General features: G+C 46.6%; 1 protein-coding gene across 1 annotated transcript in view; it reads right to left on the reverse strand.

Annotated features, from left to right (window-relative positions):
• Positions 1–14,101: 14,101 nt before the first annotated feature.
• Positions 14,102–20,039, reverse strand: part of NPDC1 (neural proliferation, differentiation and control 1) — a 54,087-nt gene continuing 48,149 nt past the window's right edge. The window contains exons 6-9 of the mRNA XM_061603948.1: positions 18,071–18,158; positions 17,503–17,582; positions 15,302–15,398; positions 14,102–14,396 (exon numbers count right to left, since the gene is read on the reverse strand). Of these exons, the coding sequence (XP_061459932.1) occupies positions 14,319–14,396; positions 15,302–15,398; positions 17,503–17,582; positions 18,071–18,158 (343 nt within the window). The 3' untranslated portion in view covers positions 14,102–14,318. The remainder of the gene's footprint in view (positions 14,397–15,301; positions 15,399–17,502; positions 17,583–18,070; positions 18,159–20,039) is intronic.

Genomic DNA, 20,039 nt, shown 5'->3' on the forward strand with positions numbered 1-20,039 from the left:
AGTCTTCCTTGGACCCGGACAATTTGAATAACTATAGGCCGGTAGCGAATGTTCCATTCCTGGGCAAGGTCTTAGAGCGGGTGGTTGCTAGCCAGCTCCAAACACTCTTGGATGAAACCGATTATCTAGATCCATTTCAATCCGGTTTCAGGCCCGGTTTCGGTACAGAGACAGCCTTGGTCGCCCTGTATGATGACCTATGTCGGGAGAGGGATGGGGGGAGTGTAACTCTGTTGATTCTCCTTGATCTCTCAGCGGCTTTTGATACCATCGACCATGGTATCCTTCTGGAGAGACTTATGGAGTTGGGAGTTGGAGGTTCCGCTTGGCAGTGGCTTCACTCCTACTTGGTGGGTCGGCTCCAGAAGGTAGTGCTTGGGGATCATTGCTCGATTCCATGGGTTCTCCAGTATGGGGTCCCGCAGGGGTCAGTTCTGTCCCCCATGCTTTTTAACATCTACATGAAGCCACTGGGGGCGGTCATCAGGAGTTTTGGAGTGCGTAGTCATCAGTATGCTGATGACACGCAGCTCTACTTCTCCTTTTCATCTTCTTCAGGTGAGGCTGTCAATGTACTAAACTGTTGCCTGGCCGCAATAATGGACTGGATGAGAGCTAATAAACTGAGACACAATCCTGACAAGACTGAGATGCTGTTAGTGAGTGGCTTCTCTGATCAGATGGTGGATACTCAACCTGTTCTGGACGGGGTTACACTCCCCCTGAAGGAGCAGGTTCGTAGTCTGGGAGTTTTTTTAGATCCTTCGTTGTCACTTGAGGCCCAGGTAGCCTCGGTGGCACGAAGTGCGTTCTACCAACTTCGGTTGGTAGCCCAGCTACGTCCCTATCTGGGCAGTGATGACCTCGCCTCAGTTATCCATGCTCTGGTAACCTCAAGATTGGACTACTGCAATGCACTTTACGTGGGGCTGCCTTTGAAGATGGTTCGGAAACTGCAACTAGTGCAAAACGCAGCGGCTCAACTGTTGACAAGGACCAAATGATCAGAACATATAACACTTGTTCTGGCCCGTTTGCACTGGTTGCGTATACATTTCCGGCAAGATTCAAAGTGTTGGTTTTGACCTATAAAGCCTTACACGGTGTGGGTCCGCAATACCTGGTGGAACGCCTCTCCCGATATGAACCTACCCGTACACTACGTGCAACATCGAAGGCCTTCCTCCGGGTACCGACTCATAAAGAGGCCCGGAGGATGACAACAAGAACTAGGGCCTTCTCAGTGGTGGCCCCCGAATTATGGAATAGTCTTTCCGACGAGGTGCGCCTGGCACCAACTTTGTTATCCTTTCGGCGCCAGGTTAAAACCTTCCTCTTTTCCCAGGCTTTTTAACATATTTTAGCATATTTAGCACATTCTAGTATTCTAAATTTAAATTGTGTAATATGTTTTTAGCTCTGGGGAATTTTTGTGGTATGTTTATATTTACTATGTGATTTTATTATATTACTGTATTTTTATATTTATGGTGTACACCGCCCAGAGAGCTGTTGGCTGTGGGTGGTATAGAAATTGAATAAAATAAATAAATAATAATAATTAACCCAGAAGGGCAGAAACTGGCAGCTATTAAGGCTTTCTTGTGTTTCCTTTTTTTTTTTTTTTTTCAATAATTTTTATTCAGATTTTCATAAAACATACAAGACAAAATCATAAAACATTCAAAGACAAAAAACAAAATCAAAAATAGTTAAACAAAAAGAAAAAAAGAAAAAAAAAACAAAAATAAAAAATAAAGAGTAAAATATTGACTTCCCATTTGTCAAAGATCAAATCAGTTATAAGTCTATAATATATAACAATCCTGTCTCTTAAGTCATATTATAAAATCACTTTCCTCCAGTAGTTATCTTACTTAATCATCAAATCTCATAAACATTACTTTATTCTTTCCACAAAAAGTCAAAGAGAGGTTTCAATTCTTTAAGAAATATATCTATCAATTTTTTTTTCCAGATAAGCATATCGATTAATCCATCTCATTACTAATTATGATAATCTTATTGTCATAACCATAGTCAAAATAAACATTTCAATTAATCCATCACATCAGAATCTGTTAGGTTCAGTAATTTCAGTAGCCATTGTTCTATTATCTCTAGTAATTCCATTTTCCATCTTCCATCTTCAGTAGTCTTGTTAAGTCCAGTAATTTCAATATCCAATCTTCCATTATCAGCATTCCATAATAATCTTGCTGTCAAAGCCATAGTCATATAGTAAGAGTCTGATGGGAATTACCTCTATCCCAAATATTTTCTTGCCATCCATTCTGAATAGGTTGCTGAAATACTGCTGTAAAATCATATCTCTGTTCTTTTTTTCAAAATACACTGGGTCATCTCTTAAAAGTTTTTCCATTGTCACATGGCTGCAGTTAAGTCCATAGATTTTCTCTATATTGGGCTCCATCACATCATTCCAGTCCAGAAGATAGTCCATGCCATTGATAACTTTATCTCTAGAATCTTCATTAATTTCTTCAGAGATAACATTGAGTTCCAAACAATAGATTTTATTTCTAAAGTCCATAGACTCCAAATCTTGTTCCTGTTCCACGTTTGTTCCAATCTCCGGGATCTCCTCTCTCACAGGGACCCCTATTCCAGTCTCCAGGGTCTCCTCTCTCACAGGGACCCCTGTTCCAATCTCCGGGGTCTCCTCTCTCACAGGGACCCCTTCCAGGGTCACCTCTCTCACAGGGACCCTTATATCTTTAATCTCCTGCTTCATTTTACTCAATTCAATTTTCATTATCTCAATCTCATCCATTATTTTCTGAAACATAGTTATTTCCAGATTCTCAGCCACTTTCTTAATTGCCATTTTAAAAGAAAAATATAGGAAAACCACTTCTTATTTCAGCAACAATTGGGTTAATACTCCAAACTTGGTGACATCACAGTATAAACAGAGCAGACAGCCTTATCTCTCCAATAGTTAAGTAAACAAAATGCAGTTCCCAGGATCGAAACAATTAATGGCAATCGTCAAGAAACAGATTCGTCAAAATAAAATAGACCAAAAAGAGAGTAGTCTCAAAACAGTATAATATTTTTCAAAATAAAAATCTGGAATAGAAATCCCTCTTCTGTGTATATCTTTAGAATGCAAATCCAGGACAGCTTTTTGCAACAAAAACAGAGATAAGCTATTAATTAGTGCGTAGCAGAGAGAAGTTACGGCTCCCCAGTGAGATGTCAAAAACCGATCAATCTGGCAAATCTCTTTTAAACAGCAACAATTTAAGTCAAGTAAAAGAAAAATATAGAAAGAAGGGTGCTTGCCTGTTAGTGCGTTCTCTCTTAGAAGATAAGATGTACGTTCGCTTTATCAGATAGAGCTTGCTGTTGAAAATCCGTCCCACCTTCGTCGGCTGGACCTCGTCCCATAAATTAATGAGATCTGGTCGTCCCAACAAAAATAGGCTTTGAGGTTAATCTCTTCGTTTCTCCCTACCCGGGAGAAGTTTAATCAGTCAAAAAAAAAAGAAAAAAACTGACTGATATATCTGAATAAGCTTCTTTTGAGGCAGGAGCCCGTCTCAAAAGCAGGCACAGGCTAAGTCACCCTTCCCGGAAGTCTTGTGTTTCCTTTTTTAAAAGAAAGCATCTTGATAACATTCAGCTCAAGCAAGTAGCAGCTTTATGTAAGAAACAACGGTTCTAAAGAGACCTAAGACAAGATTTTTAGTGAAGCAGTTTCAAAAGCTTTATTATACGTTCTTGCAACGTCTTGCAAGAGCGGGTGTCCACAGGATGGGCACACCCCAGTGACATTGGTACAGTTTTTTATCCCAACGCTTTGGTTCCCTCCCCTGTTTCCTCATTGGTCGAGTACTCCAGGGTTTACAACCTATCCGTGCCGCCTATTCATGTCACATGAATCTCCGCCCCTGCTGACATCTCCCATTACTCAGATTTTACCTCCCCTATACTCTTATTTACTTTTATCCATATTTGGTATTTCTCCTCCCTCTTAATGTCCCTATTACATCAGTCGGAAAACCCCCTTGCTATGTTTGTCAGAGTAGAAATCCCCTTCAAGCAAAAACCCCTTCTGGGTTATTCAAGCGAATCAGAACCCAACCACAAGCTGTCTAGGACATCTTATTTTAGCTCGCCTTCTAATTTCAATACTTAACTACATTTTTATGTGTGTTTTCTAGCAGCTTCTAACTACAATCTACACAAAGGCACATTTCTATGAAGCACTGCATGAAAAGCTATTTTAACTATGGCCTTAGACATAAATCATTCTGCAAAAGCAACATATTTCGTGTATATCACATTTAGTAGCATGGACTGCCTTCAAGTAGATCCCAACTTATGGCGACCCTACGAATAGGGTTTTCATGGTAAGCAGTATTCAGAGGGGGTTTACCATTGCCTCCCTCTGAGGCTAGTCCTCCCCAGCTGGCTAGGGCCTGCTCAGCTTGCCACAGGCCCTTCCTTGTCCAAACTGCCAGCTGGGGGGCAACTGGGCTCCTTGGGACTCTGCAGCTTGCCCACGGCTGCACAGGTGGTAGGGCACGTAACCTCTGAGCCACTCCCTGTGGGGGTAATCTTTAGCCGGCCCTTGATGCCCAGGAGACATGAGAGCAGGGATTTGAACTCACAGATTCTGGACTCCCAGACAGGCTCTTCTCCCCACTATGCTTCCAAACCTCACTGAAATCCATGGGATGTTTTGAAGTCACTGGCAGCTGCTGGGGAGCCTGCAGCCGACTTTGAGGCCCCGGGACTTGTTCCCTCCTCTTCCAGATCTCTAGGATGGATCAGCCTCCCCCAACATGGTGCCCTCCAGCCAGTAGTGTAGTGGCAAATTCAAAAGCACAGGGGTCCCTTCATCATTGTTATGCCCCACCCACAGCCATGCACCCTTCTAAGATTATACAATAACATGAGCTTGCAGTCTCTTAATTTGCTTGGAGCTCTGTTGAGTGATGAATGCAGAATAAGGGCATGCCTTTTTGAGGTTCAGCAAGGAGAATACAGCTTCCAGAAGACTCTTCTCAGTGGCTAACATACTTTCCTTTCATGTTGATTGATCTATAGGTTGCTGGAGATGTAGGAAACCTGCTTCCCCAGAAGGTAAGGGGTTATGACTCCCCTTGACCCCAGATGACTACACCCCTTCCTCCAGCTGTTTTGAACTACGACTCCTGTCAGCCCCTGCCAGTGTGGTTGTATGATGCTGGGGCTCATGGTTGCGCTAGCTGGACTGATTTACTCATTGATCTATAGTTATATACCATCTTAATCAACAAAAGCTTGAAAGTGGTTTACATAAAACAAGATATTCATTAAAAATGCCAATAAAATCAAACATTAAAAACAAATGAACAAACAAAACAATCAAAATGTAAATAAAACCTGCAGGTTTGAAACAGATATGCATAATAAAAATTACATATTAAAATTGCATGCCTGGGCAGCCTTGCCTGATTTGTGGTTCCAAACATCTGGGGGCACCAGCTTCCTAAGGGCCCATCCATATCTAACCTCAAAATCTACATTTTCCATATTCAGTTGGTGGCTTCGAGATCCATATATATTCTGTTTGTGCTCAAATTTATTATTTAAAACCTAAATTCTCACATCCATACTCATTGGTGTTAAAAAAAAATTGGTCTAATTTGCTTCTGCATTAATCACACCCCTAAGTCCACCCCTTTATGGTGATTGGTCCAGAACGGTACTTTGCCTTTTCCATGCTTTTCCATGCTTTTCCAGAAGAGCACAGAAATGTATATCTGACTTTTTAAATTAACACGCATGCACAGGTTTGCTGTGTTTTCAACAAAGTCTATTGGCCTTTGTTTGCATAATATCGCAAAATATCTTTTAAGTGGACACATGATTCATTAAACATTTGATTTTATGTTTGATTGCAAAAGAATAGTTCAAAAACAACAAAAAAGCAATGTGATACAGCTGCAGAAGCCAGAAGGAGGCAGTGCCCTGGTTCAGTGCTGGAAGCAGGAATGAACTGTAGGAAAGGAGGAGGAGGTGTGGACAGAGGGTGGGATCCACCATCATTCGCTCATAATACAAAAAAGTGGGGAAAGATGTCCTTGCTGCAGAGGTTAGAGTGGACACAAAAAATTATTGGTTTATAGCAGAGTGAGGGAAGTGCAGATTTAACTAGGAGAAAGTCCGAAATGGTGGGGAATATCACATGGACACTGGTGAATTAATGGACACACAAAGGGGTTAGATTGCAAAGGAGATATGCATGGGCCCTGAGAGATCTTGGACCAGTCACCATCTGACAGACAATCCTACCTCATAGGGCTGTTGAGAGAATAAAATGGAGTGGGGAGGGGACTGTAAATGCTACATTGAGAGTGTTGCAAGAGAGAAATATAGTAATAAAGTCCTGCTGTAGTTCTTAAGACTTGTGAACCTGCTGTATGCAAAGCAATATTCAGAAGAGCTCTGAAGGGAGAGAGAAGCATCAGGTACAGTCGTGTAATGGCACATTCAGAAGCAAAGGGGCCCTTTATGATAGTCACATCGCACCCCCTTGCAGCCACGCCCCATGGTCCACGGTCTCTTCTGCCATTGCAGAATCAGAGAACCAGAATAAAACTGCAGTATGCAGAAGCTCCCAACCCTGCCCCCCTCCCAAAGCTCTCTGTCTCTCTCTCTCTGGGGACTAAGTATTGGTAGAAACCTTTTGATTTTAAGAATTCTGAATGAAGCCAAGTGTGGGATTAGGATTTTGGAGACTTTGCCATGAAGCTCACTTCTCACTTACCCTAGGAGCCAGTCAGCATGAAAAGGGAGACATGCATTAGCTACTGTGAAGAGTCTTCTCAGTGAGTGACTCACCTCCTTTTGCTCTGATTGGCTCCATTCAGCACAAAAGTGTTGGATGTGGGGCAAGAGCAACTCCTGTTTTTGTTCTTTTGTTTAAGCTCCAGAAGGAAGATAGAGCTTGGGTCCTCCAGATGGACAGGCTTGTTTACCTTTTACCTGTGATGCTCTGACTGACTTCCTTCTGTCGCTAGACTGTGACGTCTTTAGGGAAGCTTACCTGCCCCTCCTCCTTCCACCCTTTCCACTCCTTTGTCCTCCGACTGTCCAGGAGAGAGGAGACATCCCTTTGTCTCTGCTCTCTCCAAGCCATGAGGCTAACCCCTACACCTGGGCGTTATGCCTCCAACTTAGTTAGAACGAGGTATGCCTTTGTATCTACTATGTATTTCTATAAATAAAGTAGCTTTTCTTATTTTACTAAGTCTCCAGTCTCAGTGATGCTGAAGCAGGGTAAAAGCCTGCTTTCTTAGGCAAACGCACGCACACGCTGGCCCACTCGCATTTCAACATCTGCTGTTACTCTCTGCTGCTGTGCTGCTGCATTTAAACAAAATCAAGCAACACAACTACACACAGCGCAACAAAAAGGACAAGGAAGCATGTTATTAGCCAAGTGAGAAGATGCTTCCCAGTGGCTAACATGCTCCCTTTTCATGCCAACTGGCTTGTACATAAGGACCCTGCTCCCCAAAACATAAGAGGTCTATGACCCCATGTGACCCCAGAGAACTACACCCTGATCAGGTGCAGCCCATGTGGGGCCCTCCAGCTGTTTTGGACTCAAACGTCCATCAGCACCATCAATCATCACTGATGATCAGTTGCAGTCCAAAACAGCCGTAGGGCCCCACATGGGCCACATCTGAAAGGGTGACGATTGACCTGCAGAGCTACTAGTTCTCTTTCAGACAACCGGCTCTCAAAGGACTTGGTTGTTTCCTGATTATTGGTGGCTGGCAGCATTGAAGAGGGAAGACAAGGAAAATCCACCCCAAGGCCAGCCTTACCACCAGTGACCTGGGCCAATGTCAGCTTTCACAGGGCAAGGCCGGCCGTGAGTTACAGGACCACGGACAGCTCCATGAAAGAGTAGAGGGAGCCTTTTAAGGCCTCTAACTCCAGGCTGCACCTCCTTATGGCCAACGTGGATTCCTAAAGGGCCAACCCTTGAAAGACAGGCACTCTTCCCCGGCCCTGTGGTTTCTCACCTGGTGTGTTCTTTGCACCCTGCGGGAGGCATTTGAGTCCTGCAGTTTCAAATTTGTCCAGCTCCACCACCTCCAGTTCTGTGTCTCAATTACTTCTAAGGGTCATTAAAATTAAGAGGAAACTGCCCCAGGAGGCAGCAGGTGTTGGGAAGCACTAGTGTGGTGTTAAGAAACAGAGCTGTATAGGCCATATGCCCTGTGCTGCACCCACTAGGCTAGCCTGCGGGCCTCAGGAGGTTGTAGCCCTGTCACCAGTGTTGGAATAAGATTCAGCTGTCAGTCCTGTCAGCTTCAGTAGGTGGAGGGGAGTGGGGCGATGGGACCATCTTCTCCCTCACAAGCAGCAAAACAGCTTGGACCATCCCTTACTGCCAAGTCCAAAGGTCTCCATTCAGTTCTTATTTTACTTGATCTTCCTGCAGCCTTCAACACGGCTGATCATGACCTCTCGTTGGACTTCCTCATGATCTGGGTTTTTTGTGATTCTGTTCTTAGTTGGTTTGTTTCTTATTTGTCAGGCCGTTCATATAATGTGTCGCCTAGAGGCTGTGCTTCATCCTTTTCCCCTTCCTCGGTTGAGTTACCACAGGGCTCAATTTGAGGACCTTCATTGTGTTCCCTTTATGTGCCACCCTTGGTCAGCCTTATCCGCTTTCGTGGCCTTCAGTATCACTTGTATGCTGATGACAAGAGTTATATTTTTCAATCCCAGAACTCCCTTCTGATGCCCAGCATCATATTGTGACTTGTCTTTTGGACATTTCAGCCTAGATTCTTCATATGTGCCTGAAATTTAATATGGCGAAGACAGAATTGCTAATCTTCCCTCCTAAGCCTACTTCGCAATATACATTTTCCATCACTGCCAACGTCCCTCTCTATCCTGTGGAGGAAGCACGTAGCCTTGACTTTTATTTTTGACTCTTTTCCTGTTGTTTTGACCACGTCACTCCACTTTTGGAGTCCTTTCACTGGCTCCTGGTCTGTTCCAGGATGCAGTACAAGCTGCTGGTTTGAGCTTTGAAAGCTTTACACCACTTGGCTCCTCCACACCTCTCCAGTCTTACTCCTCCTTCCAGCCCTGCTCGGGATCTCCCCTCCTCAAACTCTGGGCTTCTTACTTGTCCCAGCGTTGCTTGCTCCGTAGCTTGACTTGGCCCATTTTCTCTCGCTGCTCCGTATTCCTGGAATTGTCTCCCAGAGCACTTGCGGACAGCTCCCTCAATGCCAGTGTCTGAGTCTTATTTAAAAGCCTTCCTTCCCCCCCCCCCCAAGCCTTTGAAATTTCAGCTTAGGGTTTTTATTTTTATTTTCTGCAGTTTGGATACCTTGAGTATGTGTATTTGAAGTCCTCACTTTGTCCTCTGTTTCCTTCTTTGTTGTCCTCATTTCATTTTATTTAGAGTGTATGCCTTTTGGGGTAGGGACTAGTTTTTATTTTATATACAGTGCCATGTGCACCTGACGGCGCTATATAAATAAATGATATTTGTCCAGCATCCTACAGACCAATCGGCATGAAAGGGGAGCATGTTAGCTGCTGACAAGAGTCTTCTGGAAGCTCTCATTGTCTTCTTGCTGAACCTCAAAAAGACAGACCCTCATCCTGTGTTCATCGCTCAACAGAACTCCAAACCAAGTAAGAGACTGCAAGCTGGTGTTATTGTTTCATCTGAGAAGGGGGCGTGGTGGGACTTTCACGAAGGGACTCCTGCACTTCTGAATTTGCCACTTCGTTACTGGTTGCCATTGCCCCAATTCCCATCAGCCCCAGCCATCGTGGCCAGCAATCAGTGATTACGGGAGTTGATGTCCAACAGCTTCTGCAGGGCCCCATCCCTGCTTTAAGAAATATATCGTCAGGGATCTTGTTTAGTAATGCTAGCATTAGATAAAGGGATCCTATACATAACAGTTCATACCTAGCAATGGGGAGGCCTGGCCCTCACATGAGCTGAGGGTACACCCCCAGAATGACTCTTAAAGGCAAAGAAACCAGATCATCTTATGGGACCCCCCGGGGGGGATAGAGAGCAGAAAAATGATGAATTCATTTGAAATCTGGTCATTTAATAACATTTCTCCCTCTCTTAAAATAATACTAAGCATGGTCTATACAACAAAATTAGTTTGGAGAGGGAGTCACATGTAACAGAACATGAGAAAAAGTAAGAAACCAGAGAAGTGGCATCTCCCCACCCCCAGCCAATCCCACTTTCAGGAGACTAGTCCTTAAGCCATTGCCATCCAGCTCTTTGCAAATGCCAGACAACTGGAAGGAACAATTATGAGTCTAGGATGCCTGCTCAGTGCGGGGGGAGGGATGCAGAAAATGTTAGCGGAGCTGTAAGAAAATGTTAGCATACAACCAAAGGTTGGGTGAACAGAGCCATTTCTTCCTCCCCTCACTTTAAGGTTAGGAAATTGTGTGGGCCAGGGCTACAGAGAGTCATGGCTCTCTGCCACAAGACCCAGGTTAGAGTCCCACGGATAGCCTTAGGCAACTTATTACTTGGAAAGAATGACCCACTTCACAGAGTCGTCGTCGTGGTAAGCTAAAGAGTATTTTGCAAAATTCAAAGCCAAGTGACAGAAAGCAGAAGCTACTATCCCAAAGATGTTATAGGGGAGGAGCTGGAATTATTTAAGAAACAGCCAATGGACAACCCTCAGATCATTCTTAAAGATTTGTATACATTACCCCCATGGATATCCTTTCAGCAATTCTTAAAGACATTTCCATGGCACTTTTAAATCCCTTTTACAATTTACCAGTGTGGCTCACTCCTATCCTAACATGCAAGAGGTAACAAGTAGATCTTAAACTTCTGAACTAACATCAGTCCAGAGAAGCAGCTAGACAGGGGGCTGTGGACCCCCTTGCTTTGGGGGCTTCCAAGGAAGGTGGCTGGAGAACACTGGTCCCCTTTCACAGTTCTGTGCATTTAAGATTTTATAAAGATGTCATTTCCTTACCCAGGACTTGCCTGTCACTTGGTCAGCCCAGACTCTGCAACAGTAGCAAAAAAACAAACCGGTCATAGCCCAACACTCTAACCACTGCGCCACACTGCATTTTTAAAAAAAAAATGAGAAAACTTAAGTTTCTAGACCTCATGACTGGGGAAAGCTTTTAAACACCACAGATGGCTGCTAATGTTGTTCAAAAATGCCTTTGGACTGAGAGACTTCTAAAAAAACAACAGGGTATGCATTATATGCAGCTGTCTTTATCCTGCATCTCTTTAAAAATTTATCTAGCCCCAACTCTATGTCAGCTTTCACCAACCAGGTGCCCTCCAGGTATTTTGGACTACAACTCCCATCAGCCCCAGCCAGCACAGCCACGATGCCAGGGGCTGATGGGAGTTGTAGTCAAAAACATCTGGAAGGTACCAGGTTTACAAAGGCTTCTGTATTAGAGGTCTCTCTCACACCTGTTCCTCTTCAGGGGGAGATGCCAGGGAATTGATCCTGGGCCTTCTATATACAAAGTGAGTTACCCCAACGTTAGAAATCTCATTCTTCCTCTGTCCAATAAATGACTGAATCTGGAGAGGTGAGGTGTGGGAAATATTTTCAAAACTGGTACTTTCAGTTGCTAACTTTTTCAACTAACGTTTTTCTACAAGTCCCTCTGAACCAGCATTAGAAAATTCCGCCATCACCACCCTGGAAAAAAGAAAATCCAAGTCTGAGATTTGAACTTTAAAAAAACAAACAAATCACTTGGCTAAACCCCAAATCCATGTGAAATAACCCCATTCAGGCTCCTGCTCAGAAAACCCCGCACCTCAGGGAGATGATTGTCAGGAACAGAAAACGGTCCCTTACACCAAGCCTAACCCTTGGGTCCCATCAAGCTTAGTATTGTCCACACTGGCTGATAGAAGCTCGCCAGGGTTTCCGGCATTTCCAGACCTACCAGAACCAAAGGTGCTTGGCAGAGCATCTCAGACCCTCTACATGCAAAATAGGGGCTCTACTACTGAATTACAGCCCTTCAGAAGTATCGAAGTATTGCTTCAGAATCCGTATCAGACTTCCCTTCAGCCAATCCATGCAGAACCACCAGTGAAAGTGCTCTGACCAAGAAGAAAGCATCCCCCAGAATCCCTTGTCACAAAAAATGGTGTGTGTGTGTGGCCATCCTCAGCTAGAGACGCTGGAGGTACCAATGGGAATCATTGCTGGGGGGTATGGGGGGAGTTAGAAGGAAAGCAACAGAAGCAAAGTTGTTACCCTTATTGTTAGTAAGAGGGAATTAAGCCCTATTTTATGGTAAACGGGAAGGAAAAGCAATGTTTGGCCAGCAGCTTTGCATTGCCCGGTAACAGAATCCCCACTCCTGGCTGGGAGCCCCAAGCTGTTCCAGCTTAATCCCCAATGGGGGCGGGAGGCAATGTATTTGCACTCAACCAGACTAGGAGCTGTTAGGAAGCAGCCTTACGCGGAGTCAGACCAATGGCCCATCTAGCTCAGTCCAGCAGCGGCTCTCCAGGGTTGCAGGCAGGCAGACTCACCCTACAGTGCCTGGCATTGAACCTGCCTGCAAAGCAGGTGCTCGACCCACGGAGATAGGGCTCTTCCCCTGCTGGAAGAACTACTGTCCAATCCGGCATGCAAATCACAACATCTTGGGGAGTAGCTCATCTTCCTTGACAGCCAGTGTTGTCTAGCGTGAGAACCTTCAGATCCAAGGGCCCCCTGTGAACGCCAAACTGTTTTATCGGGGTCCTATTAAACCGGGAGTGGCAAATGCACGGGCCAGATGAGGCCCACCAGGCAGTCTGAGATGGCTGGCCAGCCCCCTTGCAGGGGTGTCGCTTCCTTAACTTCTTCCTTGGAGACTCTGGAATCAAAGCATCTTCCTCCTCATTTCAGAGCCAGACTGGGCAACCTCTGGAGAGCGAAGCCAGTGATCTCCCTGTGGCCACTGCTGCATTTAAAGCACTGTGATTGAACGCTTAAAGGCTGCAGCTAGTGAAAAAGCCCTGTTAGTGCAGCAGAACTGACTTCTGAGTAAATATGCAGAGGGCTGCACTTGTACCTTTTTAAACTGTTATGCTTGCGTAGCTTCTCTCCGCCCCACAGTTCTCTTTTGATCTTGCAACACATCCACACTGCAGACCTTAATCCGGTTTAACAGCTATTCCCATTTCCCAGGAGTCTTGGGAACTGCAATTCTCTGGAGAGGGCCTGGAATCTCTGAAAGAGAATTCTCAGCAGCCTCAAAACTATAATTTCCCAAGATTCTTTGCGGGAGAGGAGAAGCCCTGAATGTTAAATGAGTATTAAAAACCATTCTATGTTTGTCATGTAGGTGGGGTCTCTGTCTTCCACCCTGTCTCTAAAAACGGCTGGACCCCATTGTGGATTGCATCCTAACAGCTGGAGATCCAGCTGTTTAGTGGAGATGAGGACAGCACTGATTACCAATTGTTTAGACACCAGGAACATTCTCTTTCAGCCTCAACCTGTCCCCCCTCCCATCTTTAAAATGGGTATTTTATTGCCCTTGGAATAGTCTTGCACAGGTAGGTCAAGTTTCAGGGGCAGATCTTGTACAAGGCATGACCACCTTCCTCCCCCTTCAAACCTCACAAAAAACTGTTTGGAGGGGGGGAAAGTTATTTTAGTCCCTCACCAAACTGTTCACATGTACCAACTGTTGGTATCTGCGACAAAGCATTGCAAGGTGTGTGCACATATTATATATATTAGAAACGAGATGGGTGGGTGGGGAACACCATGGGATATAAAATAGATTTCTGTGCATTTTATGCACAAGGCTGTCAACAGCTTCAGGTATCAGGCTTTGGCTAGGAGAATAGAGACGAGGGCTTGGCATCAGGGGGAATGCACTGCTACGGAAGGTAGTGAAAGCGACAGGGGCCCTTGTCTTCTCTGCCACTCCATCCCCCACTTAGCCAGTCAACAAAACATCCCAAAGGCCTGTTTCCCCCCATCCAGGTGCCCGTCCGCCCAGGCAGAGAGACGGCAGAATGTAGGAGAGGTCGGGGGTTACAGCGATAGCAATGAGGAGCTGGAGAACAGAGCCAGCTCCCCGGCAAGCCAAGGAGGTGCATTTATTTCAGAGATGCATTTGTTGGCGTGCGTGTGGGTGTGGCGGGTGTTAACAGTCAGGCATCTGCAGACACTGCGATGGATGCTCCCTCTTCAGGGCACGAGGAAGTCTGCAGCCTGGGAGGTTCCTGCACGTGGCGTTTCGCACAGACAGTCCACAGCATGCTCAGCCAGAGGTCACGGGTGCAGTTGGTGGGGTGGGGGGTGTAACGAGGAGTCATCGAAAAGCGGGTTCTTCACTTCCATTTCTCCGGTCTGCAAGGAGTCCGGCGGAAGAGGGGGACGGGCAAGAGACAAAAAAGAGTCATCACTGCATTAAGGATTTGTAATCCTCTCCCCCAGTTTATTCGGTATTTTTGTTTTTTAAATGTACAACCCTACATTTTTCAACTGGAAGACCTCAAAGACCTTTTTTTTTTGTTTACACAGTAAGAACTTGGGAAATCCTGCATCAGGCCGAAGGAGGCTCCTCTAGGCCAGCCTCCTGTCCTCACAGGGGCCAACCAGATGCCTCCAAGGGCAGCCCGCAAGAAGAACCCGGGTGCAAGAGCACTCTCCCCTCCTGCAGTTCCCAGCAACTGGCATTTGGAGGCATTTTGCTTCTGGCAATGGGCAGAGCATAGCCCTCATGGCTAGTAGCCACAATGGAAGGCAGGATCTGGTGTTTCATCTTCAAGAGAGAACACCAAAAGTCAGGGGTGGAGAAACGTAGGGCCCGGGGGCCAAACCTGGTCCTCCAGTCCCCTCTGAACAGCCTTTGGGCCAGGCCGCTCATCAGTTTGGCTCCACACAATCCTCAAGTCCTTTTGCCTGCCAAAAATGTGTCCTCAGACTGTGATCGTGCCTCTCGGATGCCTGGGAGGGAGAATGGAGTGGCGTGGCTGGAAAGCACTTTCCTTGCAAGGGTTATATCCATTGCCCCAGCAATGTTTCACCTCTGTAGCCCCCCTCCCCCATGTAGCCCCCAGAAGGATAGGCTGAAGACGGTTCCTCAACCCTTCTCTAGGAGAAGAAGAACAATGACATAATTATTGCAAAGTATTATTGCTTTTTAATCATGATTGGAGTGTGCACACCATTGCCCATTCAAAGAAGCAGAAATCAGTTAGCCAGAACTGCAGAAGGAACACGTGCAGAGGGGCAGGGAAAAAATCACTTACGGGAGCAAGCCCCGGGCACTCATAGACCGTGAAGTCTCCATCTTCGTTTTCTTCATCCGACGATGCAGATTCGGGGACTTTGGCCTCTTCTTTATGCCTATTGATTGGAAGGAAGAATTCACACACTGAGAAGGGGAGGGCGAAAGGTCCCGAGTACAACCACACCCCACCTTTTACCTGAGCCACTTCCCTCACACAAAGCACCAGCATCCCTGGGTGTTCCAGAAACTCTGGGAGTTATCCAGAGTCACTCCCAGTTTTTAAAAGATGCACATCGTAGCCCTGGAGTTAGAAAAGCTGAGTTTTCAGGCTGGACCATCTGCAGAACTCTGGCACTCAGACTTGCATTTTAAAACTTGTTCAGGCATACGTGTAAAGCTCAGCACCATCCAGACTGCCTTGCTGGATCAAACCAAAGGCCATCTGGTCCAGCCTTTCAGCTCTGACAAAAGCCACCAGATCTAAAGATTGGCAAGGTTGCAGGCAGGTGATAAAATGAGATTGCCACTCCCACCTCCACACGCATGCAAACACGCTCACGCTCACACGGACCACCTGAGCCCAGAAGTGTCCTACTTCTGAATGTAGGAGATTCCATTTGGAAATACACTCTGCAGATACACCTTCTTCTACCAATTTGAATAATCCTTTGGCAAAAGCTGTCTGGCCCAGCCTGGTGCCTTCCAGATGTTTGGGGCTACAACTCCCGTCCAGCATAGCCCTGCTGGATGGGTCCGATGGGAGTTGTAGTCTGGAGGGCACCAGGTTGGTGAGGGCTGACCTACCCTTCTGAAAAGGCCAGCTGAGTCTGTAGGTCCTAATACATCACATATGGCAATGAACTAGAGAATTGTTTAGACACTCTCCCAAGCGAGTCCACATTCTAAGGATGCGAGTGCGAGAATTTGAACTAACTCTTCCAGTTGTCCTGGGCAGAAGAAAAAGTTTCGAAATGCGGCATCCCCAGGGATCCAGTCTGCATAGTAAGCATGGAAAGGAAAAGGCCTGAGCAAATGCAAGGAATTTCAAGAGAGATCAAAGAAGCAGAGAAGACACCACATGGCCTGAAATTTTGAAATGGAATTAGCCATGACTGTGTTGCTCTACCTCTATGCCAGGGCCGGCACCAGCCTGCCCCGGGCCCTGGCACCCTCCCGCATGCCCCACCTACCTTTCCCTTGAAGTGAATGCTGTCTGCACTGCGGGCACATCCCTGCCATCAACCAAGTTGGCAGCCGAGGCTTCCCTAAGGGGCTGATGGCTCGGCCGCCAACTTGGTTGATGGCAGGCATGTCCCTGCAGTGCAGACAGCATTCACTTCAAGGGAAAGGTAGGTGGGGCATGCAGGTGGGTGTCACGGGCCTGCACGGTAGTAGGGGGGTGCCTGGGATCTCCCTCTCTGCAATCCACGGTAGGGTTGGGAGCCGACACTGCCACGGATTGTGGGAGTGCTACCCAACCACCAATCCTAAGGAGGGGCCCTCCACCAGGGCCCGACCTGGCCACCTTCTGGCGCCGTCCATGCTCTATGACTTATTTCCCTGGCAATCTAAGGGGCAGGCAACCTTATTCAGTTTGTGGCCTGAGGAGTCACTCTTAACTGTGCTGGGACATGGGACTTTCTGGGTCGTTCTGCCAATTACAGCAAAACTGCAGGACCAGAGGAGATTGATGGTGGCGCCAACGTCAGTTGGGCAGCTTTCAGCATGTTGGACAGCGCCATGAAAGTTCAGACTAAAACCCGAAACGGATTCACTGCCCCACTGACATCAGAGCCACTGATCTCCACTGTGTACGAGGCTAAACAGGAGAGGAAGTTAGATGGGGTGCAGGGCCTCGCCATCTGCTCTCCTGAAGGAGCAGCAGCCTCCATCCCCCTTCCCCTTCAACTCCTCCCATTCCACCTGGTCATTACAAAGAACTCTTGGCACTACAAAACAGTGTCCAAGTTTGCTCCTTTGCTTTCCTTCCTCCAAATTCCTTTTTCCTTTTGTGTGGTGCCTTTTAGATTGTAAGCCTGGGGGCAAAGACTGTCTTATCACTGACATTTGTGAGTTGCTCTGAGCGCCTTTTTTTTTTTTTTTGCTATATGGGATACAAGGATTTTAAATAAACAAACAGGTTTGTTGCCAGGGAAGTGGGGTGGGGAAAAGCAAAGTCTGAAGAAAAGGCTAAAAGCGCGAAACAAAGATGCTACTCACTTCTCCATGGAGAGCATTTGCTGCTTCTGGTGTTGATAGTGGTACATCTGTGCACTCTGTGCCAACTTTTTATCACCAGGCTTTTGAGAAAGAAAAACCACAGCCACAGTGCATACAGAATTACATGATGGGTACTTGCAGTGAGTTTGGAAGAAAAGAAAATGCAAAATAATCACAATATAATGTGGTATTTCCTGATGAGAAGGAGCCAACTCCAGAGCAGTTGCTCACACAGAGAGGCAACGGGCAGCCTCCTTCCAAGGGTATATAATTCTCGTGCCTCAGGAGCAATGCAGTTAACCACACCCAATGCAGAAACATGCAGAATGACTTAACCCTTCCTAGCAGAGACAGATTTAGAAGGTTGTGAGGCCAGAACAGTAAATCATACAGAGATGCAGTGGCAAGACTCTGCTATAGGTGGGTACCTTGGAGTCATCAATACCTAGAATTAGGCATATCAGTGATTCATGCACGGCAAATGGCTTGGGAACCACCAATTCCCTTTAAGTAGGGAACAGCATCACATTTACCACACAGCCAGCACATGCCCAAGGAAGTGACATACCGAGATCTTGTCATACGACGGGGGACCATCCTGTGGCTTGTGAGCTGGGTAGTCAGCTTTCCGAGCAAGGCGTATTTCCCTTTGCAGCCTGGGAAGAGGAGAGGAACATAAACGAACAACTGAACACCCAACAACAGATTTGCTGGATCAGGACAGAAGCCTATCCAACCCAGCCTCCTGTTACCAACAGTGGTCAGCTTTTGGAAAGCCCCTAAACAGGGCATGAAGCACTTGATATACAGATATACTGCCTCTGCACATGCAGGTTCCACAGAGGCATCAATGTGCAACAGGTGGATTATAGGGAATCATTCTTCCGTTTGGACGGACAGCCTTGCTAGACAGTTACCCTTCAGTAATCTCCTATTTGGAACACTGCAGTGCATGCCGGGAGCCGAGAAGTCTGTCTTATATCAAGTCAGACCATTGGTTCATCCCGCTTAGTATTGTCTACTGGCATTGGCTCTGCAGGGCAGAATTCTCTCCCAGCCTGGAGATGTTTGGGGGTTGAACTTGGGACCTTCTGCAAGCAAAGCACATGCTCCACCACTGAGCTGGTATACAGGGCTGCCTCTGAACCTGGTCCGGAAGCTTCAACTGGCCCAGTACAAAGTGGGGGTTTTAACGTTTAAAGCCCTAGATCCATCTTCACCACCCTGAGGACCTGACCTCCAGATGTTTGTGTCCCCTCCAGCACAACTGTGCTGGCAGGGGATGATGGGAGTTGTAGTCCCCCCCTCAAAAAAAAAAGTATGTGCAACATTCTTCTCCAGTTTATCATCGGCCTCCATTTCCCTCTCCTTCTTCTGTTGCCTCCCCTGGCTAGAATATTTGACTGTAAACTCCTTGGGGCAGGGACCTGGCCTCTTGTGATAATCTGCAAAAGCACTATGCACGTAAAGTATTTCATCAGGCTACGTAGTGCTTTTAGAAGTTTTCATAGCAGCCATTTTTACAACAATTGTGTATTAACATCTCCTTATTACTGGGCCGGGGGGCAGGGAATGCAGCAGGGGTTGAAACCAAGAGATGTTGGCTTGCCTACAGCCTCCTAGTGAAGGCAAGATTAGGACTGCTTGGCTCACAGTTCAACACTAAGCCATGAAATCCTCATAGACCTATAAAGCCACAATTAAATAATCAGAAGTGGGCAACCCACTAAATTCATCCTAGCATGGCCCAAGGCTAGTCTGCACAAGACTGGTACAACCATAGAATTTTAGAGTTGGATGGGCCCTTAGGGGTCTTCTAGTCCAAGGCTCTGGGAATTAAGTGTTGCAATTCTCAGACCCATCACAGAACCAGGATCTTTGGTTCTGCAATGCAGGATGCAGCAACAGCTTCCCTGAGAGGTGACCTCCTGACCTCTGCTGAAGGACCTCCAGCCAAGGAGAGCTCACCACCTCCCCAGGCAGTCTACTGCCAAACAGCTCTTGCCATAAGGGCAGTTCTGCTAATGTTTCACCCAAATCTGCTTCCCTGCCATTTCCACCCTGCCCTCTCTGGGGCAACAGAGCACAAGTCTGGCTCCATCTTCTGCCCGGCCGGCAGCCCTTCAGATATTTGAGCTTCTCTCTTCCAGGCTAAACAGCGAGAGCTCTTTCAACTGTTCCTTGCAAGGGTTGGTTTCCAGAACTATCCCCATCCTGGTCAACCTCCAAGCTGGTCTCCAGCTGTCTCCCATCCCCTTTTCCCACTTAAATCTACAAAACTTGTTTGATGATAAGCTTTGGGCTGGGAGAATATGGGGTGGGGCCAGGAGACCCAACAAGTCTCTTCAGGGGATAGATCAGAATGCCTCATTGGCATGGCCAAAGCAAGCTGCTGGCTCTGCAATGGTTCTCAGAACCACAACCGCCCTGCCGCACCACTCCCATGGGAACGGTTGCTGCTCTTAAGCAAATCCATCCCAACCCTGCCCCTCCAGCTCTCCTCCTGGTTCCCAAGAAGGGTGTCTCGGGGAGCCTAA

This window comes from Rhineura floridana, chromosome 20 (genome assembly GCF_030035675.1).
Source record: "Rhineura floridana isolate rRhiFlo1 chromosome 20, rRhiFlo1.hap2, whole genome shotgun sequence".
NCBI classification, from domain to species: Eukaryota; Metazoa; Chordata; class Lepidosauria; order Squamata; family Rhineuridae; genus Rhineura; species Rhineura floridana.